We start from the raw sequence: 18,327 nt of genomic DNA, 5'->3' as shown, positions 1-18,327 counted from the left end.
ATGGTGCCTATCGGTTACAATAGGTTCGCCTTTGGATCTTGATTGCGCGAAAGAATCTCGCTGTATCGAAACGCCAGCCTCTGGGTTTCTCTCGCGATATCTTCACTTGATTGCGTAGGAGGAAAAGGGGATCGCATCGCCGCACCCACCTACCACATCATCCTTTCAACATGACTTTCAGCTGCGTAAAAAGGAGTACATGATTAAAAGTGTTTAGGTCTTTGCCAATAAATACCACTCTATTTCCTCCGGCTATGATCCACGCATAGCTTGCCGCTTTCCTTTAGTATGATACAGTTGTACAATTCTCAACGCTTTTCCAGCGCGGGATTTCTGGCTTTCCTTTGCTCTTACTCCTTCTTCTCGCCCTCGCCCTCGGTCTCGGCAAGGACCTTCTTCTCCTCGAGAAGCTTGGCCAGCTCGCCGTTCTGGTGCATGGAAACGAGAATATCGCACCCGCCGACAAACTCCTTGTCGACGTAGAGTTGGGGGATCGTGGGCCAGTCAGAGAACTCCTTGATACCTATTCACAAACACCAAAGGTCAGCGTTCCGTTCACTCCAATGCAAAAGTCCAGGCCAGCGCGTTTGCTTCGAGTTGCTGTGCAGAGCGTATCGACATACCTTGACGCAGCTCGGGATCGGCCAGGACGTTGAAGGCGGCAAACTTGGAGGGGTCGACGCCCTGGAGGCCGAGGATCTGGATCGAGGCGCGGGAGAAGCCGCACTGGGGGGTCTCGGGGGTTCCCTTCATGAAGAGCACGACGGGCGCGGAGCCGACGGCGTTCTCGATGGCCTGCTTCGTCTCGTCGGAGATGAGGCGGTGCTGGGTGAGGAAGGGGAGCGGGGCCCGGAAGGCGATTGGGCGCGCCGCCGGCCGGACGGCTTGCCTTGCGAAATTCTGTGAAAAGACAAACACACCAATGATTAGCGATTGCGCACCAGGACGGTAAGAGCTGTTAAGACTATTCTTGGAATCGAGTCTGAACTCACTGAGCGGAGGAACGTCCTTGAGAACATATTGGCTGTGGAGTGGGTGTGTTGAAGGGGTGGTCAACGGGGGGAGGCAGTTGATGAGAAATGCGAAAATGTCATGGGATTGCGGAATGGGTGATGTAATCCGAGGTGTGGTTCCCGGTGAGGGAGCTTGGGCCTTTGCTCACCGACGTCACCGACGTCGGACTCCATGTGGGCTGCCCGGAGCGCCAATCAGTGTACGGCAAATGTCATCCCCCCAGCCCAAGCTCACGATACCCATCTCGGGTACTCTGATTCTGACTGCTCTCTCGATCATTCTAAAAGGCGTTGAACGAACGAATCTGCCTGATTGATTACAGTACGCCCCCTTTCTTTTCCTCTCGCTCAGCCCGCTCCAAACCGACGGATCTTCTCCTTCACTATGTGCATACGTAGCACATGCATAGCGATTCGGTCTAACATATCTTGTTGGTTATAGACCCATGGATCATCGTAGGGGTGGGGGGGGGGGGGGGGGCAACTGGGTAACCGCCTTCGTACAGCATGAAAAGATACGTGGAACAAGAACTTGACAGAAGCAATCTAAAAAGAATGCCGTGCTTGCTGGGACTATGTGCTATAACCAAGTCTCCACGCCGTGCCTGTCGTCATCCGCAAGTGGCCTTCTCACTTACTGCTTTCGTTTCTATCTATTTTCTCAATGCCTTGATGGCTAGGTGAGCTAAAGAGAGAACGGTCATACAAATGAGATCAGACACACCAAGAGGACAACCTCATTTGAATTTCTTCCGATAACTTCTTATGTGACACGGTATCACAGGCCAAGCCTTGCCTCCGTCACCTTGACTATGTCCTCCCACGACATCATCGCACCGCCCCCCGTGTCACCGCAAGCAAGCGTCTTCTCAATCGGTCTCAACACCTCAAACCACGACCACTCCTCCTCGAGCACCTTGACCTGCTTTGCAGTGATGGGATGCGCATACATGGCCGAGTTCATCGCGGTAGCCACGAGGATCTTCTTCTTCCGGCCGTCGATGAGTCCATCCGCATCCCATGCTCGGACCACACTCGTCTACAGAAGAATTAGCAACGGTGCAGTACGTAAATATTAGTTGTTCGATGCTCACCAGAAGGTTGTCTGAGAAGCCGTTGACGATTTTAGCCAATGTGTTTGCCGAGAGTGGCGCGATGAGCATTAGATCAGCCCCTGCACGAGTAAGTAGACGTTAGCAAACGCGAGCAAGTGAAAACATGGCACAGAAATATCTCGACTTACACCGCCGCAACTCGATATGCAGAATCGACGAACCCCGCCGCCAAGGTTGCACCCACTCGTCCGCGTCCAAGTGAATGCCTTCAACATTCGGCAGTGCTCTTATTGCGGCAAGAGAGGGCTGCTCCTCTGTTGAACCGTTCAGGAACTCTGTTGCCGAAGCCGTGAGGATGACTCTGATGGCGAGGTTCTTGTGGTGGCCGAGGGCCTTGATGATGTTGGGCAGTTTGATTGTGGCAACCGAGCCGCTGGCGCATAGTAGAAGATGGGTCTTGCCATCGGAGCGGGATGCCGCGACTGCTGCGGCCGGATCGTCTGTGACGCCCACTTTGGACATTTTGAAGTCAAGTTGGACGCTGTAGAGTCTCTGACAGTAACGTATACTAGACAGTGTACGCCGTGGAAAATGGTCGTTGCGGACGCGGAGAGTGCCAAAACGTGGCTATCCGTCGCCTTCCGCGAATAGCGGATTCTCTGATCGTGGCGTGCTTTCGTCAAACTGAAACCAAACTTAAGCCTCTTTTCCTTTCACTTAAAGTGCGTCTAAGGGGGAAGTCGCGCCTCGTTTTGACGGTGCTGCTCAGAGGTTTAGCTTGTGAGTCATATGGGGAATACCGTGATTGAATCTCTCATTCCAATGATCGAGCGAGATGAAACTGAGAGTATATTTCCATGGCATCCTAAAGATGATGATGAAAGCAGGAGATGCTTCAAGATGGCAAAGGTGTAACAAGAGCTCAAGGGTTCAACTGGGTGCTTCTCCACTCTAGAGTCAGAACCAGAAGGAAGACTTACGTGTGAGACCGATTTGCGCGTGTTTCTTGGGACAAAACTGCTATAGTGTTTTGGCTAGACAAGGAGCTTGGCTTGTGAGAATCTGGCACCGATAGCTTATAGATACCTTGGATTCCAGAGTAGTGTGTGAGACGAAGCAAGTTCCGACGGGCTGGGATGTGTAAGTCGAGGCCGTTGGGGACTCGCCGTTCTTAGTAATCTTTCGGAGGTACCTCAATCATGGGATCAGATCGGCCCCACCACCGCGCCGGGACGTTCTGGAATCTTACCAACAGTGCAGCAGCGGGCATTCAACGACGGACGTTTGGCACAAGCAAACAAAGTACACGAACTTCATGCAGGTATTCGTCTTAGAAGCTTCTCAATATTACTGCAACTTGTTTGGACTATAAAAGTGGCGGGGGTCAATCTGAACCAATCTTGGTCCCTCGGACTTCGCTATCCAAGCTGGCTGACAAGATTCTGTGTAAGGTTCTTCTGACTTTGATTCAATCGTCTTACATACTGCCATCAAGTGATCGCACTTTGCAATCAATGGCGAATGTCACTATCATTTCATACTTGCCGACCCAAAAGGGTGCAGAACGGATGAACTGTAGCGATTAGCTAACGCGGTTTGACAGGCAGCGTAGATCTCATTGGCCAATCATGATTAGACCCACGAACCCGGACGTTTTGCGGGGTCCCAAATTTTTTTGACGGAGAGCGCAAGCCCATGTCCGACCAAAAAAATAAAAAGTCCAATTCTTGCACGGCCGAAACACGCATATTCCGAGGGAGCGAGCCACGATTAAAAAAAAAGTATCATGGCGGCGGGCAGCAGCACATCTTCCTCCCTGACGTCAAATACCCTCACATTTGCGCCCGGCATGGCCGCTCAGCTCCCCAACGGCGGCGTCGTCGACGTAAAGGCCCTCTTCGACAACCTGGACGCCCAGAACCGACACGCCTTTCTCCAGCCGCCGCCCGCGATCCCGTCCGCCTCTCTGCAGGTCGTTAAGGACACGCTCGATGCGTTCGCCGGCCAGATTAGCGACGAGCAGCTGCGCCTGCTGAAGGAGGCGACGAAGAAGCGCAAGCGGGCTGACGGCGGCGGCGCGAGACCCGATGTTCTCAAGATTCGCAAGGTCCATGTCGACGGGTTCGAGACGAGCCAGGTCTGGCAGCAGGCCCGTCGTATCATTCAGAGCGCTTTGAACCACTCCAAGGAGACACTACAGGAGCTCGAGGACCGGAATGAGGTTGTCACGAACGAGGACAATGGTTCAGAGAGCTCTATTCTCTCTTTCGAGACGGCTTCCGAAGATATCGACGACGACGAAGAGGGCTCCAGTGACGAGGAAGAGCTGTCAGGCTCTGATCTGGAGGACGTCGAAGAGGACTCTGATGCGGAGGAGCTTGAGGGCTCGGACGTTGAGGGTCTCACGGGTGATCTCGAAGACATGGACGAAGACGACGAGGAAGAAGAGGACGATGAGGAGGAATACGTTGAGGATCCCAACGGTCTCAACGACGGTTTCTTCTCAATCGACGCCTTCAACAAGCAAACCCAGTGGTTCGAAGAGCAGGATGCGCGAGGAGACCCCAACACGGACGCCAACAGCGACGACGAAGATATCGACTGGAACGCCGACCCCATGGCACCATCAGCCAAGTCCAGCTCATCAAAAAACAAGGACACGGACATGGATATGGAAGACGACGCCGGCTCGGACGAGGAGGACTCGGAAGACGACGGGCCCACATTCGGCGACATGGACCTCAACGCCCCCGAGGGTGCCAGTGATGACGAGGACATGGACGACGCCATGGACAACGAGGAGGAGGAGTTCAACGCGAACGGCATCTACTTCAAGGACTTCTTCGCGCCGCCGGCGAAGAAGGCGTCCAAGGACGGCAAATACAAGAAGAACAAGTCCGTGCGGTTCGCGCCCAAGGCAGTCCAGGAGGAGGACGTCGAGCGCGCCATGGCGGACGTCAAGAAGGACCTCTTTGACGACGACTCTGACCACGGAGACGACTCGGACGACGCCCTGTCCGACGCCTCGGCGGGCGACCCGCGGTCGCGCCGGTCCGCGCACGAGAGGCGCCAGGCCAAGCTCGCCGAGGAGATCCGCAAGCTCGAGGCCGAGTCGGTCGCCAAGCGCCAGTGGACCTTGACCGGTGAGGCGTCCGCCGCCGAGCGCCCGATGAACTCGCTGCTCGAGGAGGACATGTCGTTTGAGCACCTGGGCAAGCCCGTCCCCATCATCACGGCCGAGGTCAGCGAGAGCATCGAGGAGCTCATCAAGCGGAGGATCCTGGCGCAGGACTTTGACGAGGTCACCCGGCGCCGGCCCGGCGCGGAGAACATGCCCGAGAACACGCGCCGGGGCCTGGTCGAGCTGGACGACTCCAAGTCCGGCAAGGGCCTGGCGGAGATTTACGAGGAGGAGCACATCAAGAACGCGGACCCGGACAACTACGTCAGCAAGTCGGACGAGAAGCTCGCCAAGGAAGAGGCGGAGATCGAGCGCATGTGGAAGGACCTGAGCGCCAAGCTGGACTCGCTGAGCAACTGGCACTACAAGCCCAAGGCGGCGGCGCCGTCGCTGACGGTGGTGTCGGACGCGGCGACGATCGCGATGGAGGACGCGCAGCCGGCGACGGCGCAGGGGGTCAGCGGCGGGCAGAGCATGATTGCGCCGCAGGAGGTGTACAAGGCCGGCAGGGAGACGGCGGAGAAGGGCGAGGTGGTGCTGGGCAAGAGCGGCCTGCCGATGGCGCGGGAGGAGATGTCGCGGGAGGACAAGGCGCGGCGGCGCCGGCGGGAGAAGGAGAGGATCCGCAAGGCGGGCGGGACGGACAAGAAGCCGCTCAGCAAGAAGGCGCAGATGCAGAAGGACACGATGGCGGATTTGAAGAAGGGCGGGGTCAAGGTGATCAACCGCAAGGGCGAGGTTGTCGGGCTCGACGGGAACAAGGCCAAGGCGGAGGTCAAGGCGACGAGCAGCAGCTTCAAGTTGTAGAGGGGTTCACGAGTCACATCATAGAGCATGTTGTCGCTGCGGTCGACGTCGTCGTCGTCGTCGTCGTCGTCGTTGTCGAGATGTGGAGCAGCTATAGAGGAGGCAACTTTCCGGGACCGGCGTTGAGGCTCACGGGATATTGGAACCGACGTCTGGAGAACAAGACGACAAAAGCTCCAGCGAGTAATTTTCTCATGTATCACAATGCATATAGTACCCGGTCACTTGGGGACGAATCAAAAGTTTGGCAATGGACTTGACATCACTCACTTGCCTACCTACCCTTACCTAGCGGACTAGTTTCCTCGCCTATCTTAAGGTACCTCAAGATAGGTAGGTAAGGTAGGTAAAGGCGTAGCAGGCCATAAAGGCCGACGGTGATTATCGTCGCGCGCGCGCGCGGGGGGAGGTTTGCCAAGGAAGGCATAAGGGAACCAGTCCGCAGCCGGCCGGACGAGATGACAAACAGAAACGGCCAACACGGCTCTGGTACTCCGTATTTCCCGTGTGTCGAACCTTACCTTACTCAAGGGAGCAATCCGACCCGATCCCGGCAGAATCTGCTTAATCAGGGTTCCGAATCGCAGGTTGCAGCAGCGCCGAACAAGTCCGAATGGCGAGGGGGGCCACTGGAGGGGGGTTACAGTCCTGCAGAACTGGACCCCGCGAAAGGGGAGCCCGAGAAGAGCCCAAGGGGGACTTGGTCGGGCAGGGATGAACATCGCCAAGGGGGGGTTATACTTCGTAGTCGACCAATGACCTTGCGGAGAATGCACCTTTGTCAGTTTGGTCAGCGGTCATTCCCACTGTGGCCACGGTGCATTGACCGCGGCGCCGACCGTCAGGTCCCTGTGCGGTCCAGTCCAGTCCATGACTCCCAATTCTTGCCGCCCACACCTTTGGGGGAAGAAAGAGGCTAAGAGAAAAGTCATTACGAGTGAGAATTTGCAGCGGGTATCCGCCGAGGAAATACGAGTTAAAAAGGTAGAAAGGGTGGTTGTTTGGAAATGAGGATTGCAGAATCGCTGGTTGGGCCAATTTGTCCCCATCCCAGAGGTCCTAGGAGTAACTGTACTCCGTATGTACGGAGTAATGCAGCGTCAGCATTTCCAACCACCACCCCCTTGTCGCTTCTGTCACTCTGGCGTCTGCCGTGTCTGCCTTTTTCCCATCTATGTCATGCTCGTGATTGTGAGTGTCAACTTTTTTTTAATTGCGTAGATGGGGGCGGGGATGCTTTTTTAGCCGCCGCTTTCGGACCCCTAAATCCACGGGCACCCTACCTTGCCTTACATATTTGTACCTTGCCTCTTCATTTTCGCCGTAAACGTAAGCACAACAGAGACAAGAGATCTGATAAAGATCTGTAGGCAAAGAATCGTACATCTCCGTCCCAGGACCCTTTTCCCGACGTCCACTTAATTACTTACCTTCCCCCCCCCCCCTCCTCTCCTCCCGCTCCCCTCCCATTACGCGCTCCACGTCCATCGACATACAACAAGAAGGCCTCACTTCAATCCTCGTCTACTCCCGTACCCGACCCCGAACCAAACCCACCGCCAGAACCAGGACCTACGCAATACCGTGTGACAACCCTTGCCAGATTACAGTGTCCACCCCGCCGACCCCTCACCCTTTCCACGCTTATCAAGCACCGCCATCCTACAGTACGTTCACAACCCGCTACACAGTTCTTGTGGTTTTTATTTTTATTTTTTTTTTCTCTCTTGCCGTCCTTCTTGGTCATTGACTAATCCAAGCCAGGAACTTCCTCAAATCAATTCCGCAAAAAGAACGCAACCGCACAACCTCTCTTTATCCTATACAACCTTTCCCGAACCCCCTTCACATTTTCCCCCCCCGTCTCCCACCGACAATCTTCACACACACCGCAAAGAACGAAGAGAAAAAAACACTTCGCACTCCACCAAAAGAGTCACCCATCTCCCCAAAATGGCACCCTCCTTCGTGACCCTCGACACAACCCCCGACTTCGACTTCACCCCCGCCACCACAACCACAACCGCAACCACCGCACCCGCGATGCACTCCCCAACCCGCACCCTCCTCCTCGCGCCCCCCTCCGTAGCGTCCCACCCCCACAAGCTCCAATCCCTCCTCGCAACCCACGACCGCGCCACAACAGACCTCCAGATGCTCGACCGCCTCGCCGCCCGCCTCGTCGCCCTCCCCCCCGCAACCTACGACGCCGTCCTCGTCCTCACAGACGCGGACGGCTCCCGCGTCGAATCCACCGCCCTCCTGGCGCGAGACCGCGGCGCGGTCCTCTCCGCCGTCGCGGAGTCCCTCAAGCCCGGCGCCCACGTCAGGGCGCAAGACGGCGGCAACCTCGCAAACGACCCCGCCGTCGCGCGCGAGGCCGTCCTCGCCGGTCTCGTTTCGGCCGGCGGCGGCTTCACGAAGCCGGACTACGGTGAAGACCAGGTCGTTTCGTTGAGCTTTGGCAACAAGAAGAAGCTCGGCGTCGTCAACGGCGACGGCGCCGTCTCGCTCGACAACGGAGGCGCCGTGTCCTTGAACAGCAAGCCCTCCACCGCGCCCCCGGTCTCCGCGCCCCCCGCGGGCGTAGGCTTCGTCGACTTCAGCGACGACCTCGACATGGACGACGACGGCGACGACGACGACCTCATTGACGAGGACACCCTCCTCACGGACGCAGACCTCTCGCGCCCCATCAACATCCGTACGTCAACTCCCATTCACCCCATTTCCTCTCCCCTCTCTCTCCCTCCCTCTTCAAGGGGGGACCCTCCCCCCAAAGCAGCAACGCAACTAACAAAACCCCCCTCAAAACAGCCCCCGAATGCGCCCCCAAAGCAGGAAAACGCCGCCGCGCCTGCAAAGACTGCACCTGCGGCCTAGCAGAGCGCCTCGCAGCCGAGGACGACGCCGCCCGCGCCTCCGCCGACAAAGCCCTCGCCGCCGCGTCCGCCGCAGTCAAGCTCGGCGCGGACGACCTCGCCGAGGTCGACTTCACCGTCCAAGGAAAAGTAGGCTCCTGCGGGAACTGCGCCCTCGGCGACGCCTTCCGGTGCGACGGCTGCCCCTACATCGGTCTCCCGCCCTTCAAGCCCGGCGAGGAGGTGCGGATCCTCAATAACGATATCCAGTTGTAAAAAAAAAGGCAACTCTTTTCTCCCATCTCACACACTTCAACTGTCAATACTCTTTCTTTTTTCCGGGGACAACAACAACAAGACAATCGACTGGCGTTTACAAAGTCATGGTACGGAAGGGAAAGCCTGGCACATACAACACACACACATATATCCATCTGCAAGATGCACGTCGTTTTACACGAGGGTGTTGGGGGAACATCAAATCATTGGGTGGCGGTTCGGTTCATTGGGCGAACAAAGTCAAATTGGTACTTTTCAAAAGGGCGCTTTCATTTGAGAAAGAGGGCGTTTGGGCGTAGGACAAAATGGACAACTCTAGTCTGATTAGACTTTGAGAAGAGATACAAATCATTGGCATAGGACAAAGGCACGACTCGCATGGGGAAACTGTAGATGCATCCTTCAAGTATCAGGCCGTAGCCAAGACGAAAAATAACCAAATTTTCCCTATGGAACGAAAAAAATATCTTCTTGCTTCTATCCTTATTCAGACATCGCATAAAACTCCGTTTCCGTGCTGAAGCCTAATGTTCATTCATCCTCTGCCCTTTGAAAAAAGATAACCTTCGCTAGACTTTCCATGCATTGTTTGGAGGAGCATCAATGATAGTGTTCGACCTGTGCCAACCTCGCATATCATTGCAAAGCTGCCGTTGACTCTCTTACCGCGCTGAGCGGCTGCCGTTTGCTCTGGAGGGCTTCTCATGAGCCTCATCATCGCTATCGCCTCCCACACTGTAGCGGTCTTTATCCATCGTTGGTGTCGTTACGTGCAAGTCGTCCAGTTCGCTCTCATCGAAATCGCCCGTCTCAACGTCACGACCAGTCCTCCGATCACGGAATCCCTCGAGACCACGCGCGGCGCCTCTTTGAGTGGTAGGAGGGGTGTTGCCCATAATGCCAGAGTATCCCCTGCGCTTGCGGCGCTCCTTCCAGACGTACCAACCCCAAGCACCCGCTGCGATGATAACAATGATGAGGACAATCTCGCCCGAGCGGTAGTATGCCTTCCATTTCGCATCGTCCAGCTTCTTCTGCGTTTCCTCGTCGTCGGAGGTGCTGTTGCCAATGTTGCCGACCGAGGTGGCTGGGCCGGTCTCGCCGTCGAGTCGGGAGTCGGTAGGCGTGCCGCCAACAGAGCTGATGTCGACCTTCATGACACGGTCAAGCATATCGCGACTTCGGCGAGCGTAGTCGAAGGGCACCATGTGAGAAGAGTTGTAGAAGAGAATGTAGGTGAGGTTGCGGGCCTCCTGCCAGAAACCAGCAGCTTCACCCTCGACCGTCCAGTCGCGGCGAGGAGCCCAGTTGCCGGGAGTAAGCTCGAAACCCTTGCCACCATTCCATTCCATGTCGCCAATCATCTGTTCAGTTCCCATGTGGTTGCAGATAAGATCCTCGGCGCCGGAGAACAAAACAATGGGAACCTCCTTGAGGAGATCGGGAAGGAAATCTCTCGACGGTGCAGAGTTGGGAGCTCTGAAAGCGGCACCAACGGCACCGTTGCATTCCTTCCATCCGGTGTTCTTTTGGGGGTTAATGTGCAGGGCGTTGACAACTTCGGTTTTGCGCAAGTAGGGAGTAACGTTGACCAAGTCTGGGGGCCAGTTCATGCCGCACGAGGGGTAGGTGTCGCGGAGGCGAATGTCGTACATGTTGATGCATTCGCGCTCGCCCTTGGAGTTCACCTTGGCGGTCTGCTCGAGCAAGCTCTGCAAGACAGCCTCGCACTCGGAGAAATCGACAGTGTTTGTGACGGCCAGCGAGGTGCGGCAAATGCGCCATTGCTGCTCCAACTTCAACGCGACAGGGGATCCCGTCTCGATGAGCTTCTTCTCGTATGCGTATTTCAAGTAGGCGTCGTATTGCTCCTTGGGAGAAATCCAAGCGTTGCCCATGATCAGGCCCTTGAGCTGCCAAATGTGCTTCGTGCCAGGCTTCTTGTTTCTCTCAAGGATGTGCTTCGCAATGTAAGGAATGTGCTGACCGGCATACGATTCACCAGCGATGTAGAGCTGCAGAGTTGTTAACCCAGTTCTAAGCAGTTGCGTTTCAAATACAGTATACTCACGTCGTCATGTTCGTACTCGGGGAACATGGCAAACCACTTTTCGAGGAATGCAACAAATTGGTCGGCCATCTCGGGGAGCTCGTGCAGATAGCTATCGGTATCGACGTAACTAAAGCCGGTACCGACGGGGTTGTCGACGAAGAGCAGGTTGGCGAACTCGTTCCATGAGCCGTTGTTGTACTCGAGGTTGTCCTTATCCTTGACTCGGTATGGACCGATTTCCATCAGGGCGCCATCCTCGGAACTGCATCCTGGACCGCCGTTCAACCAAATCACAGTGCGCTGCTTGTTGGCGATGTGCTGGTTCTGGAAGTGCCAGAAGAAGAGGTTTCCGTTGTGTTCTGGTGTTACTTCGACGTGGCTGTGATGAAACGCGCGTCAGCTTTGGATAGCTCTCCTGTTTACGAATGCCTCTTCGTTTATTCCACAGGGATCAAAAAGGGAAAATGATGAAGTGCTGCAGGCGCGGCAACTTCGGAGAACAACGTACCCAGCGTGCATCTTAATAAAAGGCTCCTTGGGTGCGCCGGGCAGTTCGTGGACAAAGTAATCGGCGGCGCTCTGGGCGGCGACGGCGGGCGTCCATGATGCCAGCGCAAGCAAGATCGCTGGCACCATCGAGAGGATAGCCATGATGGGGGAAGTGTGTGGCCTCCCCGAGGCTACCTGGGTCGGATTAGGTAGATAGAGTTACGGATGTGTTCCAACCCGCGATTTCATAGAGGCGTCGTCTTTCCCCCCAACAATGAAAAGGTCGAAGAAGAGAAAGTCCACGATCCGTAGCAGGACGGACGCGTGTTTTGCAGATTAAGGTGGTTGTTTGAAGGGAGGGCGGACGTTCGGGAGGGAGAGAAAGATGGGAAAGGAAGGAGAAGTGGAAAAAAAAGAACGATGCGCAAATGGTCAAGGTGCAGTTGGATTGAATTATCCAGGAGTAGGACCTGAGCCGTGGACCCCAAGGCGAGAGAGCGGAAGTTACAGCTCAGATCTGAAATGTGTACTTTCCGTGCCATCCTGTCCCCGAGTCTTCCCCCAGTCGGTTCGATTCGTCCGCCCACCCCCCCGGCCGCGCACTCTTCCCGTTCAATCCTCAGGCTGAGAACCAGTCAGCCAGTCCACTACCATCAGCCATGAGTTACCCCTGCCTGCTGTTCCGCCTACCAAAATAGGCTGGCGCAAGTGGAGGCACTGGAGGGCAAGAGAGAGGGAGTGAGGGAGCGGGCGGGCGTGGGCACAGACGTGGAAGGAATTGGGGTTCCCGTCGCCTTTCCTGTTATCGCCCAGCGGATGGTAGCGCAGCCGAATGGTGCCGCAGGGAACGACGGAGAGAGTCTGCCCTGCTCTGAGCCTGTCGCAAGTCTCCAAACAGGGGCTTCTCTTAGCAGTCTAGACTCTCACTCACGCAAGACTCCAGTGTGTGAAGTCGGTGGCTTCCTCAGCTACCACCACCTTATTGATAGGTACTCCAGAGCCCAGGGAGTACTGCTGCCCATGCCGCCATGCGTGGCGTCCGCTAGGGCTAGTCGGGCGCTCAACGGACCGCGCGTTTCTCGTTTTCGACCGGCTCCCACCGATTACCGGCTTACTGATTGATTATGACGGTGCATTAAAGTGTCGATAGATCAACAATGAACTGAAGTCAAGTCTGTACGACGATGAGATGAACTCACCGATGCAGCTGAGTGTTGAGTGCCGTAGGTAGAGCAAAGACCTCCACCTCCATCTTTTTCTACCTTGGCTTCGTCGATCGAACCCCCTTTTTTGTTTTTATTTTGCTTCTTCTGCCATTCTTTACAACTGCCAGACCGGGACCGACCCGGGATGACATGCTCATCATGCTCAGGAGCCGTCAGGATACCGGTCAGGTTACATGTAGACAGTCATACGCGTGGAACACTAGAAACTCCCCTTGGCACCCATCCGAAGCACAGATCGCCCGGGTTGCTGGGCTCGGAGACCCGGCTTATGTAATACGCTGCTTTCACTGCGTTACCGCGTACGCGCATATCTTCTCCATCTTTTAAAGCATCTGTAACCTGAGACAGCAGCCCGCCCTGTCCGTTCCTCTCCTCTCCGTCTTCGGCCCCTGGTTTAAATAGTGGTATCTGGTATCTGCTCGACGATATGAGGACCCTGAGGAGGACGGAAAGAAGTCCATTTCTTCCCACAAGGACCGCCCCCGGCCCCGACACTCACGGCATGCTCTATGCAACCCCACGATGACAATGCCGAATGAATGGGTATGGGACCGCACCGGCACAGCCGTTGCCAAGTGAAAGCCAACCATGCGGAACCTGCGGAACCAGCCACAGGTCAACTCACGTTCTTTCTGTGTATCTTTTTTAAGTGCCGCGTAGAAGTCGAATGAGTACCTACCTAATAGTGAATAAAACCAAAAGCGGCGTAGGAGGCGTACATGCTAGGGCACGCCTAGGAGCGTTAAGCATCTGGCACCTTGCCGCAAAAGGGTGCCCGCGATGGTTCAAGTGGAGAGCGCCCAGCGGGCAGCCGCCTAGATCTGATCCAGGGCAAGTTCTCAAATAAAAATCAATGGACTCCAAAACAAGCGTTTGACCACAAATTTCAGCCCATTTTCACTTCTCCCACGCCCAGCTAACAGCCTGACACCCCAATCTGTACGCTATTACGCGGCCTGGCCATTCCACCTGAAGCGAGAAGAAACAAAGCAGTTCAGTTTGACAAGTCAGCCCCCTGGTAGTATCAAACACAAAAAAATCGAAACATCCACACAAACCCCTCCCTCCGGGAATACACACCAAAAAAAAAAAAAAAAAATGCCAGGCAAGACGTACATTGTCGAGCACCTCGACCCCGAGCTGGGCCCCTGGTCCGAACTCGAGTACATCGCCATCGCCAGAGAAACCCACGCCGCCGAGGGCACCTTTCTCCTCTCCTCCCTCCCCGCCGGCTTCGTCGCCCCGGAGAAGCTGCAGCAGGTCCCGGCCTTCAAGGCCGAGAACCGGGGCGTCGAGGAGCTCTACGCCGCCGACAAGTCCCGCGTCTGCCTGCTCGACCCCTCCGCCGCCAGCGACCTGAGCCCCGAGGACGGTGAAAAATTCGAGGCCTTCCTTTTCGGTGGCATTTTGGGTACGTCATTCACCCCGATGCGAATTGGTCTCGTGAATCTCATTCCTCGTGGAACTTTTTGCTGATTATTTCCCTCTCTCTCTAGGCGATGACCCCCCAAGAGGTATACTATTCCTTACCATTCCACTCGTGACCTTGGCTTGGTCACATAAATGTCAAACCCCTTCTCGCTAACCCCTGCAGACCGCACCTCCGAGTTGAGGAAGAAGGGTTTCGAAGGCAGACGCCTGGGTCCCACCCAGATGACGACTGACACAGCAGTCCGCGTCACGAGAATCGTTGTCGAGGAGAAGAGTACGTGCCAACCACCCTTCTCCTAGTATCGCATAACTCAATGAGATGCTCACGGGTGACAATAGCACCGCTGGACAAGATTCCTTACGTCACATACCCCGAGCTCAAGTTCAGTGAGCATGAGAGCACCGAGATGCCCTTCAAGTATGTCACGGATAAGGACGGCCAGCCCATTATGCCAGAGGTGAGTTTCAATATTTTCCCATCCCGATACCTCCTCTGCAAGAAGTTCCATGAAATGAGAACTGTGCGAGTCTGACATCTCTCCAGGGCATGGTTGATCTCATCAAGAAGGATGCCGATAAGGCGATTGATGACCTCTTTTAAGATACCACACTACCAATTGAAATTTAATGACCGTCATGAAAACTTGGTGTCCAAATTCTTTGCGTCTCGCGTTTGCGCGTCTTTACCAGATCACCGGCAACTCGGCCATACTTTAAACTCTCAAGTCAATCTAGTACATGCCGGCCGGCATTGACCCGATATCTCAGATCGGTCGCGGTGAGCCTATCTCACATCCTGGGAACCCCAAAATCTCGGGCAGCTTGCCGGATCCCGGACGGACGGCCCGGCCGGCGCACTTGACCCCGCACAAGAGATCGGCCGTCACTCACTCAGATTCCGGGGCGGAAGGCTTCGTCTGGTTGGTCCCATGTCTCGTATCTGGACTGAGCCTCTAGTGAAGTTCAATCCAATCCTATCTACCGATAAACTCCGCTGTCGAAACTACCTCGCATCGTCCTTATCAGTTCGACTTTCCTTTTTCGGCGATCCTAAGCACCTCAAGTTCGAGGTTACATCCTTGCTCCATCAGAGCTTCAATACCCAATCCGCCATCTCATTTATATCTCGACGTCCGCCAAGACCCTCTCTCTCTCTCTCCAAGGGGCTTCCTCATGACTTTCTCCCACACATCGTGACATCTTTGAGTCCTCACCCCTCCCATCATACCTCAACCCACACTCCACCTAAACAGTATCCCCGGGCAGAAAGCGATAAACCATGTCCCACCCGCAAACAACCTTCCGCCAAACGACCTTCACAGCCCCCTCCCTCCTCCGCACCCGCCGCGCCACCGTCTCCCGCACCACAGTCCACGCCCAACTCTCCCAGCTCCGCGCCAACGGCCAGTACGACTGCTTCAAGCTCGGCTGGCACCCCATCTACGACGACCGCTCGCGCTGGCCCGCCCCCCTGCACCTCTTCTGGGACAGCGACGTCGCCAAGTGGATCGAGGGCGCGTGTTACTTCCTCGTGGAAGAGTACGATGTCGAAGTCGACGCCGCCGTGCGGGAGCTCGTTGCCATGATCCGCGGCGCGCAGCATGAGGACGGGTACCTCAACGTTCACTTCTCCGTCGTGGAGCCGGGCAAGAGGTGGACGAATATTCGTGACATGCATGAAATGTAAATCTTCACTCGACGTAACTCAACTTAGAATGAGACTCACAAGGTAAATATAGGTATAACGCCGGCCACCTCATCGAAGCAGCCCTAGCACACAGACAATACTACAGAAACGACCTCCTCATGGAACCCCTCGCAAAATACATCTCCCACATCCACCGCCGCTTCGGCCCCGGCGAGGGCCAGATACGAGCCTACCCGGGCCACCCGGAAATCGAGCTGGCCCTCCTGCGGTGCCACGCGGCGACGGGCAACACCGAGGCCTACGACCTCGCGCGCTTCTTCCTCGAGGAGCGCGGGAACCCGACGGGCCAGGAGGGGAGGCACTACTACGACTGGGAGATGGAGCGGCGCGACGAGCCGCGCTGGAAACGGCCCAACTCGTGGCCCATGGACAGGTCGTACTGGTACTGCCAGGCCCATGTCCCGATCCTCGAGCAGGAGTCCGTCGAGGGGCATGCCGTGAGGGCGATGTACCTCCTCACCGCGGCAGCCGACCTCTTGAATACCTCACGGAAGAGCAGCGGCAGCGCAGCTCCAGCCCGACCCCTGACCGCCGCCCCGGCCTGGCTCGCCGCCCTCCGACGCCTCTGGTCCTCCACAGTCGACAAGAAAATGTACCTCACCGGCGGCGTCGGCGCCGTGGCGCAGTGGGAGGGCTTCGGCATCGACTACTTCCTCCCGCAAGGCCCCGACGAGGGCGGCTGCTACGCCGAGACGTGCGCCTCGGTCGGGGTGATGATGCTCGCGGAGCGCCTGCTGCACGCGGACGGGCCGGAGCCGAACGGCCGGTACGCCGACGTCATGGAGCTGTGCCTGTACAACAACGTCATGACGGCCATGAGCGCCGACGGGAAGGCCTTCACGTACGAGAACCAGCTCGCGAGCTGCGAGGCGGCGAGGAGCGAGAGGGAGGACTGGTTCGTGTGTGCTTGTTGTCCGCCGAATGTGACGAGGCTGTTTGGGAGTTTGGGCGGGTATCTTTGGGATTATGGGGGTGGGAGCGGCGAGGGCGAGGAGGGGGGGACGGGGGCGGCGTTTGTGAATGTGCATTTGTATAGCAGCGCCGAGGTGAAGTTCCCGGTGGACGGCGCCGAGGTCACGTTTTCGCAAAAGTCCAACTGGCCGTGGGAAGGCAACATCCTCTTCCAGCTCAAGGGCGCAGGCTCTCTCAGTGCGACGATCCGACTACGTATCCCAGCCTGGGCGATACAACATGGCCACGTCCTCACGCCTACACCACCGACGGGGACAGCTACGCTCGAAAAGGGAGGCTACCTCCGCCTAGACCCTTCTTACACGGCCTCGAACCCAGTTTTCTCGCTCGACATCGGCGGCGCCGGCTTCGCGCCGCGGTATATCGCGCCCCATCCGTACACCAACCAGCGCACGCTCAGCCTGGCGAGGGGACCGATCGTGTACTGCGTCGAGGACGCCGATCACCCGTGGGAGGAGAATCACTTCAAGGACGTGGGGATCAAGAGGGGGACGGCCGTGGAGGAGGAGTGGAGGGTTGACGAGAAGAGCGGGGAGGGGTATTTCGCGTTGAAGACCACGGGCTGGGAACGGTCGCCTGAGGTTCTGGCGAGGGGCGAGGATGGGGTGGAGAGGGAGCTTGTGTTTGTGCCGTTTTACTTTCGGTCGAATAGGGGCGGTAAGGGACAGATGAGGGTTGGGCTGAGGGACGACGGGAGGTGAATGAAGGGTAAATATTTGTAAGTTGATGTACGTAAGGTATGCAGGATTAAGGTTCGAAACGTGAAGACAAAGGAAGCTATACAACCAGCCACTTGGCCTGAACTATGGAAAGTAAGGCACCTTGCCTTGGAGTAACCAAAAACGCAGCTCATGCTCATCAAGGTGAAAGTGAGGCCGTCTTCTCTTTCCATATAACTCCTATCCGCCCAAAAGCCTCACCTCGCTCGTTCCTTCCACTTCAACGCCCCTTTCCTGCCCTCCCCCTCCCTCACCCGAACAAGGCTGGCCACCATAATACGTAAGGAGTCTATTCACCTCTCCTGTCACCAGCACCCACCCGGCCGATTGGCCGGGTGGTCTACACTCTGACGCAGAGAAGCCAAAACAAATACTCCAATGAAGCCGTGCTGGTCCGAGGGGCGCGCTGTTCGAGTCCGGACAGGGGCGTGAATTCTAGCGTAAGTGATCACCAGCTCCCTTCCCTTCCTTTCCTTTTTGACTTTTTTTTGGGGGTTTTTTATTCTTCTATACTTGGTTGTCTTGATAGTCTG

At 56.4% G+C, this 18,327-nt stretch overlaps 7 protein-coding genes across 7 annotated transcripts; 4 read left to right on the top strand and 3 right to left on the bottom strand.

Annotated features, from left to right (window-relative positions):
- Window positions 1-350: 350 nt before the first annotated feature.
- On the bottom strand, window positions 351-1,019 carry CCOS01_05689 (glutaredoxin; the record flags this gene model as incomplete). Its single annotated transcript, XM_060453866.1, has 3 exons — window positions 351-523; window positions 624-900; window positions 993-1,019. 3 exons carry the CDS (start codon window positions 1,017-1,019, stop codon window positions 351-353), a joined length of 477 nt encoding a protein of 158 aa, XP_060315638.1.
- Window positions 1,020-1,791: 772 nt separating this feature from the next.
- On the bottom strand, window positions 1,792-2,590 carry CCOS01_05688 (flavoprotein; the record flags this gene model as incomplete). Its single annotated transcript, XM_060453865.1, has 3 exons — window positions 1,792-2,052; window positions 2,108-2,187; window positions 2,257-2,590. 3 exons carry the CDS (start codon window positions 2,588-2,590, stop codon window positions 1,792-1,794), a joined length of 675 nt encoding a protein of 224 aa, XP_060315637.1.
- A 1,264-nt stretch (window positions 2,591-3,854) lies between these two features.
- CCOS01_05687 (U3 small nucleolar ribonucleoprotein Mpp10) lies at window positions 3,855-6,056 on the top strand (the record flags this gene model as incomplete). The annotated part of the gene is made up of 1 exon (XM_060453864.1): window positions 3,855-6,056. One exon carries the CDS (start codon window positions 3,855-3,857, stop codon window positions 6,054-6,056), a length of 2,202 nt encoding a protein of 733 aa, XP_060315636.1.
- A 1,953-nt stretch (window positions 6,057-8,009) lies between these two features.
- On the top strand, window positions 8,010-9,193 carry CCOS01_05686 (anamorsin family protein; the record flags this gene model as incomplete). The annotated part of the gene is made up of 2 exons (XM_060453863.1): window positions 8,010-8,760; window positions 8,874-9,193. The coding sequence occupies 2 exons, from the start codon at window positions 8,010-8,012 to the stop codon at window positions 9,191-9,193; spliced, it is 1,071 nt and encodes a 356-aa protein (XP_060315635.1).
- Window positions 9,194-9,858: 665 nt separating this feature from the next.
- On the bottom strand, window positions 9,859-11,900 carry CCOS01_05685 (serine carboxypeptidase; the record flags this gene model as incomplete). The annotated part of the gene is made up of 3 exons (XM_060453862.1): window positions 9,859-11,211; window positions 11,268-11,628; window positions 11,758-11,900. 3 exons carry the CDS (start codon window positions 11,898-11,900, stop codon window positions 9,859-9,861), a joined length of 1,857 nt encoding a protein of 618 aa, XP_060315634.1.
- A 2,162-nt stretch (window positions 11,901-14,062) lies between these two features.
- Window positions 14,063-14,996, top strand: CCOS01_05684 (uncharacterized protein; the record flags this gene model as incomplete). The annotated part of the gene is made up of 4 exons (XM_060453861.1): window positions 14,063-14,375; window positions 14,559-14,669; window positions 14,735-14,853; window positions 14,940-14,996. The coding sequence occupies 4 exons, from the start codon at window positions 14,063-14,065 to the stop codon at window positions 14,994-14,996; spliced, it is 600 nt and encodes a 199-aa protein (XP_060315633.1).
- A 678-nt stretch (window positions 14,997-15,674) lies between these two features.
- Window positions 15,675-17,776, top strand: CCOS01_05683 (uncharacterized protein; the record flags this gene model as incomplete). Its single annotated transcript, XM_060453860.1, has 2 exons — window positions 15,675-16,078; window positions 16,135-17,776. 2 exons carry the CDS (start codon window positions 15,675-15,677, stop codon window positions 17,774-17,776), a joined length of 2,046 nt encoding a protein of 681 aa, XP_060315632.1.
- Between the last annotated feature and the right edge of the window lie 551 nt (window positions 17,777-18,327).

This window comes from Colletotrichum costaricense (assembly GCF_030867565.1).
Source record: "Colletotrichum costaricense strain IMI 309622 chromosome Unknown Scaffold_5.1, whole genome shotgun sequence".
NCBI lineage: Eukaryota > Fungi > Ascomycota > Sordariomycetes > Glomerellales > Glomerellaceae > Colletotrichum > Colletotrichum costaricense.
Note: the sequence above shows the minus strand (reverse complement) of the source record. Positions and strands in the feature narration are given on the sequence as shown.